This window comes from Stegastes partitus, unplaced genomic scaffold, assembly GCF_000690725.1.
Source record: "Stegastes partitus isolate 25-593 unplaced genomic scaffold, Stegastes_partitus-1.0.2 Scaffold1180, whole genome shotgun sequence".
Taxonomy (NCBI): Eukaryota; Metazoa; Chordata; class Actinopteri; family Pomacentridae; genus Stegastes; species Stegastes partitus.
Genome location: NW_007578911.1, coordinates 97,328 through 104,347, shown reverse-complemented (window position 1 = coordinate 104,347; position 7,020 = coordinate 97,328). Strand labels below are relative to the sequence as shown.

Sequence of the window (7,020 nt, the reverse complement as noted above, 5' to 3'; positions counted from 1 at the left end):
GGTTTCAGAAGCCAGGAGGGTGTGAACCACAGGTTAGCCCTTTGGACACCAAAGCTCACTGGGCTTATGAGGCATGTTTTCTTCTGAAAAAACGATTATCAGAGCGAGACGATAAAAACAGAGGAAATCATCTGATTTCCAACTTCCTAGCAGTGTTTTTCCGCTCATTTATTTTATGCTAATTCTGTTGGAAAACGTAACCAAATCTAAACTTAAAACTGTGATTTTTCATCAAAACTTAGAAATCATGAGTGACTCAGCTGCTACCAACAGTCATATGCCAAAAATTCAGGGACTATTTGTCTAAACTGGGTTAAACTGCAGGCTGTGTGTACACAGAGTAGATGGGGTACAAATATGTTTGTTTTTTTTGTTTTTTTTTTAATCTAAAAACATATTTTTAAATTCTGTCTCCTTTTAGTCACGGTTGTGCTGTTTCCATAGTGTTGTAGGACTTTTAATTGCAGTGAAAAATTATCCCACAATAAGTAAAAATATGACAGGAGCAAAAAAACAAAAAAAACAAACAAACAAAAAAAAAAAAACAGTAATAATGTCAAGAAACTGCTTAGTGTTCATGAGCCTTTGGGCAACATTTTTTTTTTTTCATAAAAATATAAAATGCATTTGTAAAGGCATTGCACATGCATATTTTTCCATGCTAGATGTGAATTAAAATGACATAATGCACATTTTCTCCCTCAGATTATGCATTGATGTCTGATCCTGCCTTTACTAAGAGCATCAGAAAGAAACATAAGCTACAGGAATATTATTGTGCATCATACAGGTTAGAACTGGTTCCCTGCTGCCACAGATTTGCAGGCAAACAACGATCTGTTCCAAACAAGACTATTTTAGCCTTAAAAACAGAAATGTGTAGGGAAAGTGTTCATCATACAACACAACAGTTTTTTTTTTGTTTAATTTCAGACGAGTATACATTGATTATCCGTTGAGCAAAATATAACCATCACCATAAAAATCGACTATTTAATCTAGTTGCAGCACAGACATAGGAAACAGCACAATCCAGCCTGAGCCCTTTAAGGTCTCACTATGAAGACAGATACCAGCAGGCACAGCCACAGTGGCAGCGACAGCGTCAGAGCAGGAGGGCCACCTGAAGGGTCAATTGCATAATAGCACCTGCCCACGTTGCCAACTTTATCAACAGCTACGAACTCGACAACCTGCGAGCAGCAGGAGGAGTTGTAGTTTGCCAGGATGACTGGAGCACTCAGTGGGGTGTGTGATAAGTTTCCTTCACCCCTACGCAGGGTAATGCTCTCAATCCCGGTCCCGTTTTCGTCTGTGAGGTTAGCTGAGAGCTGCCAGTGGAAAGATTCACACTGAGACATATTGCTATGGCAGTCATCCGTCAGAACACTAACCATTTCACACAATGGCGGAGTAAAATCTGTAATCTGGACAGAGAGGAGAAGAAAATGTTTTAGTTGCAGTCTTTGAGGCTACACTCCAAAGCTCTTCTGTTGAGTCATTTCCAACTACATGTAATTGAGGATGTTTCTGGTTACCTTGGTGACAACAGACAGTCTCAGGACAGCATAATTGAAGTCAGCACCACGGTCCCACTTGGCTTGAATAGTCAGAGTGGTATCAGTGCCTGACGGTGTGTTGGCAGGTGGTGTAATGGTCAGTGTAGCATTAGCATATACTCCAGTTGTCAAGTTGAGGCTGTCAAGAGAGAACAAAAATACGTTTCAAGGGTACAGGAATGGGATTTTTTAAAATAGAAATTTAAAGATGCAGCAGCTTCAGGTTGAGTAAATGTGTAGTGTGCGAATTAGACTATGGTTGCCACAGGATCTCACCTTTGAACTTTTATGTGGTCAGAAATGACTGATACAACATTTATAAATAAGTATATGAATCTCAGAATAAGAAAACGGATGCAAAGTAGAAATTGCTGCTTCCTGCTTTCAGCACCACAAAGGGTTGGGTTTGTTCTTCTGCGTTGTATTATGAAAGTTGGCATCAAGACTATTAGTCTGACATTTCCACTCACCTTCTGAGCATTAAGAACAACTTCTGAGAGACCACCTACGTGTGGAAAATGGCACATTTTGGAAAAAGACTGGGATTATCCAATAAGCAGGCATGCTTGTTATTTTTTTGTTGTTGTTTTGGTGAATTAGCCATGTTATTGACAGTGCTTGTCTCCTTGCACGCAAATGTTCCACCAGAATAAGTTGTTGTTTGTTAAATCTTCAAACAGTGAAGTGTAGCAAATGACAGTTTGCTGTTATCAAGAGGGTCAGGTGCCAGATTTGTGCTTTGCAAGGACCAGTAACTTTCTGGACTCTTCACTGGTTGTCTGGTAAATGCTCAGAGTAAAGAAATAGCATGTTCTATTACATTACAGTTTTTGTACAGGTTAAAATGAGATACAGCTTTAGAGGAGCCGACAGATTCTGTTACTATTCCACTGAAGGAAGGCCTGGCTAGCTGTTTCCCCTGTTTTCTCTGCTTAGCAGCATGTCTTCCCAAATGCAAAACAATTTCTGGAACATCCTTGTAACTGTTAAGAATAGTTTTTAGCTGCTTCCTCTCACCTCTTAGGGTAAGACATGGGGAAGTCTCTGTCATTTCTGGCGATGATGGAGTATGAACCACCTGATCCCTGGCTCATCAAACTGAAGGGCAGCTGAAAGGCTTTTCCAGGCTCCAAAGTGCGACTTACCACTGCCTTGAAGGGATAAGGAGGAGAAACAGGTAAAGAAGACAGCTATCAGTGTTGTACTCTAACTAAACAGCTCACTACTCTTACAATATAAGTCTATATAAACTGGATCTGGATATTCCTTTGCCTTCCTCATGGTTTCTGTACAGTCAAACAAAAGCTGTGTGAATGAGTACAATGGCTGAGCAAAAAGACAGACCTGGATATTCACTTTAGAGACAGACATCTGGGTGGTCGACTGCCTTTGAAATTCACTGTGGAAAGTTCCTTTCAGAATGACCACAAACTCCCCCTCAGGTACGGTGTCAAAAGTCACCAGGATGTCTCCGCTGCCCATGTCGGTCATTTTGCCACTGGTAACAGCCTCAGGACCAGACATCCTTGCAAGGCCAACTTCGCTGACACTTGGTAAGAGCGGACCTTTCCTACCTATTACTGAGACCATCAGGGTGACTGGCTGACCTGGGTTTCCATGTTAAGGAAACAAAGAAAGTAGGGAGACGAACAAGAGGAAAAGTAAACGACCATTTGTTAAATATTGATGACTGCACCTTTGAAAATGATATTTGCGCCATAAAAACACAAATCCTTGCTGGCAAACATCCCAGAGGTTTTAATCTCAAGTGATATCACTTTTATGATTAATAATTACTACAAATGTCTGACACAGTTCATGATGTGCTACTGTTGTGAAACAATAAAACTGTTTTATTGCAGTTACTGTACCTGCTTCAGGACGTCCACTAAGTACTGCATAACCTGGGTGGGGTCCCTTGAATCTTTCCACAAAGTTATAGCTGAAGGTAATCGTACTCTGGCCTGGAAACATAAGCACACAAAATGAATACAGATACACGGCAATGACGTCATCAGCTGCACCTCCAGTCACCAGTCAGTCAAGCTGAAGTTCGCAGACAACACCACCCTCACAGGACTCATGTCTGGTGGGGATGAGTCTGCCTACAAATAGGAAATTGACCATTGGGCGACCTGGTGCAGGCAGAACAACTTGGAGCACAACGTTATGAAGACAGTGGAGGTGATTGTTGCTTTGAGGAAGGATCCAGCTCCACCCATCCTTATCACCTTGTGGCGCCACAGTGGAACACTGCTGCTTTCTGGGCACTGTCATCACCCTGGAGGACTTTATCAGGAAGGCTCAACAGAGGATGTACTTTGTGCAGCAGCTAAAGAAGTTCAACCTGCCAAAGACAATGATGGTGCATTTCTAGACCTCCATCACTGAGTCAATCCTCACCTCCTCCTTCTCATCACCATCCGGTATGCTGCTGCCAAAGCCAAGGACAAGCCCAGACTGCAGCGTATCATCCGCTCTGCCAAAACGGTGACTGACTGTAATCTATCGACTCTCCAGGTACCTGAAGCATGCTGGGAAGATTGTGGCTGATCCCTCCCACTCTGAACATGAACTGCTGGAGCCCCTCCTCTGTGGCAGGAAGCTGTTCTCCATCAGAACCAGAACCTCACAACACAGGAACAGCTTTTTTTTTCCTGTAGCAGTGGACCTCTTTAACAAGACCAGAGACCCCCAGTGACACTGCTCCTCTTCCCCCATCATAAACTCTGACTCTGACAGTGATTGCCTCAAAAGGTTGTACAACAAAATATTAAGTCATTTCTGTCCAGGCCTGTTTCATGAGTTTATTTTTTTAAAGAATTCTATTGAACCACGGTTCAAAAGCAATGTCTGATTTTCATTGGTTAATTTTCATAGAATTTTTATTTATTATTACTTTTGTCAGAGTCAAATTATTTCTGTGACCATTGTGGGTTTTTCTTTCATTAAGTGAGGGGTACCAACAATTTTGTCCATGTGTATGTGTACACCTACTTAGCAACAAACCCTTTCTGATGTTGGTTTTGATTCTGTTAATGCACCAACAACTGTAGAAATATTTTTTTAGAGTATTCTGACATTTGTGTATGAAGAGCATACTGTATGTAGTTATATATGCAAATGTACAATATCTGACCTGTGACTTTGAGTGTGTATGGCTGGTTGGAGTTGATTTGGATTTTCCAGGCTCCCGTCTCCCTAGCAGAGTTGATTTGAATTCTCCACAGGTTTCCCACTGTCTGGATGGTTGCGAGTCGACCGCTTGTCTCATTCTGATTCTGGGTCAAACCTGGAAGTATGAATGAATCATTAGTCATCACAATGATGTTCTCAGCAAGAAAAACAGGCACAGAGCAGGTCTTGACTATACAACATTGGGACGTTACCGCTAGGGTTGGTCAACGTGAAAGTAATGGATGTTCCTGTGATGTAGATGGTGGCGTTTCTCAAAGTTTTATCCAGATTGAAGGGGAAGGTCTCTTGCTTCCCAGGATTCCTTGCTCGCTGAAGAACTGTCACCTGAGGGAAACAAAGAAGAGCAAAACCGATGAATTAACTTAAGTCCTGGTACATGCTTCAAATCAAATATACTTGTAGACCTGCAGAATCTTACCAGAGCTGAAGTCGAGGTGTCAAGGATAATATCTGTGGCGAGAGGCAGCTCTCTCTTGGATACCTGGATGGCCTGGCCACCAGAGGCCAGAGCTAATTCTATGTAGTCACTAAAGGAACCAGGTTTAAGAGAACGGCGACGCCTCCTGCCAGCTCCGGTGACAAAGAATGTCACCTGTGGAGATCAGTTAATGGAGAGTTTATACCACCAACCTCTGCACCAAAGATGGGTAAGTGAACATTGATCATTGACATTTACCGTTGATTTGGTGCTTCCCATGAGAGCAAAGATAGTGCCTATGAGTTCGATGTCTTTGGGTGGAGCATCAGTGAAAACATAGATTTGAGACGAGGAAGGGGCACCAGTGAGAGCCAGCTGGAGAAATAAAAGATTGCAATCTTTGAAAGATCCATTTTTGAAAATTGACTGCCCTGACCAATCACAATCCCAGATAAAATTTGAAGATGTCACAGTTAATTGTAGTACCTGAAGTCCTGACAGGCACATCTCAGGTGTATCACCACCACCAGTTATGTTGAGCTTTGAGATTTTGTCTTTCATCTCATCAGGGTCTGTTGTCCTGATCATTGGTCCAAAACCTACATGTAAGCACAAACAGAAGATAAGCATCAAGAAAGTATTTTTCTTTGTTTTTTTTCTAGTCCAGATTTAGTGCACAAGGGTATTTTACAAAGTTCTTTGCCTCACCAGAAAACGTCACCGGAGAAAGATTACTCTCGCATTATATTTTAACATAGTTTCCGTTAACCTCAAATCCAATCGTTTCACTGATGTTCAAGCTTTGCTATTCCTTAACGGAAAAGGTCCCATTTGAGCCTTCAGATTCTCCTTAACAGTATGGATGACTTCATCATCACTCTGAAAATGGCAACCACACATTTCAGTTTTGTGAACGTATAGAAATCAGACAGTGCAGGTCAGTAAGGAAGGTTCATGGAGCAACAGTTCAAAACCACCTCTGACTTGTCCTGCCACCTATGCTGTGTGGACGGACACATTGTCCTTCAGCTTAAAGCACTGACAAAAGACTTTATAGTTTACATTTATGTAAGTCTTGTTTTTGTGTGAGGCAGAGAACATTTCAAAGTACCCTTGTTTGCACCACAATTAGCTACTTTGCATCACATTTGAAATAGTGCATCATCAAGCACCAAATACAGTTTCCTAACATGATCAGTAAGATGGAAGAGATCATACTGGGGTCATTGAAGGGCACCAGGATGTATTCAGAGGGCTCGTCCTGTGTTCCTTTTTTGCTGTCAATGATTTCATAAACAGTTGCCCTGGCTTGAGCGATGTCGTCTTTCATGCTGCCGGTGGTGTCAATAACAAAGCACACGACAGAGGAGCGGGCAATTCCCATCATTCTGTGAAAAAGCACAAGGGACTGTTCATTTTTTATCCTGCAGTACAACTATCGGAATCCTTCCTTATGCACAAGATTAAGACATGTTTAAAATTTGACCGTCATACCTCAGAAAGTCATTGTCCCCTGCAGCTAAGCGGATGTCCTGCAGCAGCTCGAGGCTGGCGGCTATGGCTAAATTCGCAGCATCATCGTGGAGTTTGTCTCCTCTGAAACGACGTCCATCTTTGCTGAGGCCTCTTCGAGGAGCTACTGTGCTAGTTAGGTCAGATGCACCTCCATGGCTACATTTACCTGGCAGAAGGGATCAAAGTGGGTTTCAAACTGCCATCTGTAGTACATGCGTGCCTGTGAATGTGCTCAAGTGGGAACAAAAAGTTATAATGTCTGCTGTGTTGAAAGAATAGCATGACTTTATTCCCATTTTTGCACATGGATTTTATTTCTTTATTAAAACA

General features: G+C 42.1%; 1 protein-coding gene across 1 annotated transcript in view; it reads right to left on the bottom strand.

Moving 5' to 3' along the window:
- Positions 1 to 911: 911 nt before the first annotated feature.
- LOC103368624 (von Willebrand factor A domain-containing protein 7-like) overlaps positions 912 to 7,020 on the bottom strand; it is a 10,453-nt gene continuing 4,344 nt past the window's right edge. The window contains exons 7-18 of the mRNA XM_008297041.1: positions 6,670 to 6,856; positions 6,394 to 6,563; positions 5,662 to 5,774; positions 5,434 to 5,550; positions 5,176 to 5,349; positions 4,949 to 5,081; positions 4,699 to 4,851; positions 3,431 to 3,523; positions 2,904 to 3,166; positions 2,577 to 2,710; positions 1,539 to 1,698; positions 912 to 1,427 (exon numbers count right to left, since the gene is read on the bottom strand). Of these exons, the coding sequence (XP_008295263.1) occupies positions 1,047 to 1,427; positions 1,539 to 1,698; positions 2,577 to 2,710; positions 2,904 to 3,166; positions 3,431 to 3,523; positions 4,699 to 4,851; positions 4,949 to 5,081; positions 5,176 to 5,349; positions 5,434 to 5,550; positions 5,662 to 5,774; positions 6,394 to 6,563; positions 6,670 to 6,856 (2,078 nt within the window). The 3' untranslated portion in view covers positions 912 to 1,046. The remainder of the gene's footprint in view (positions 1,428 to 1,538; positions 1,699 to 2,576; positions 2,711 to 2,903; positions 3,167 to 3,430; positions 3,524 to 4,698; positions 4,852 to 4,948; positions 5,082 to 5,175; positions 5,350 to 5,433; positions 5,551 to 5,661; positions 5,775 to 6,393; positions 6,564 to 6,669; positions 6,857 to 7,020) is intronic.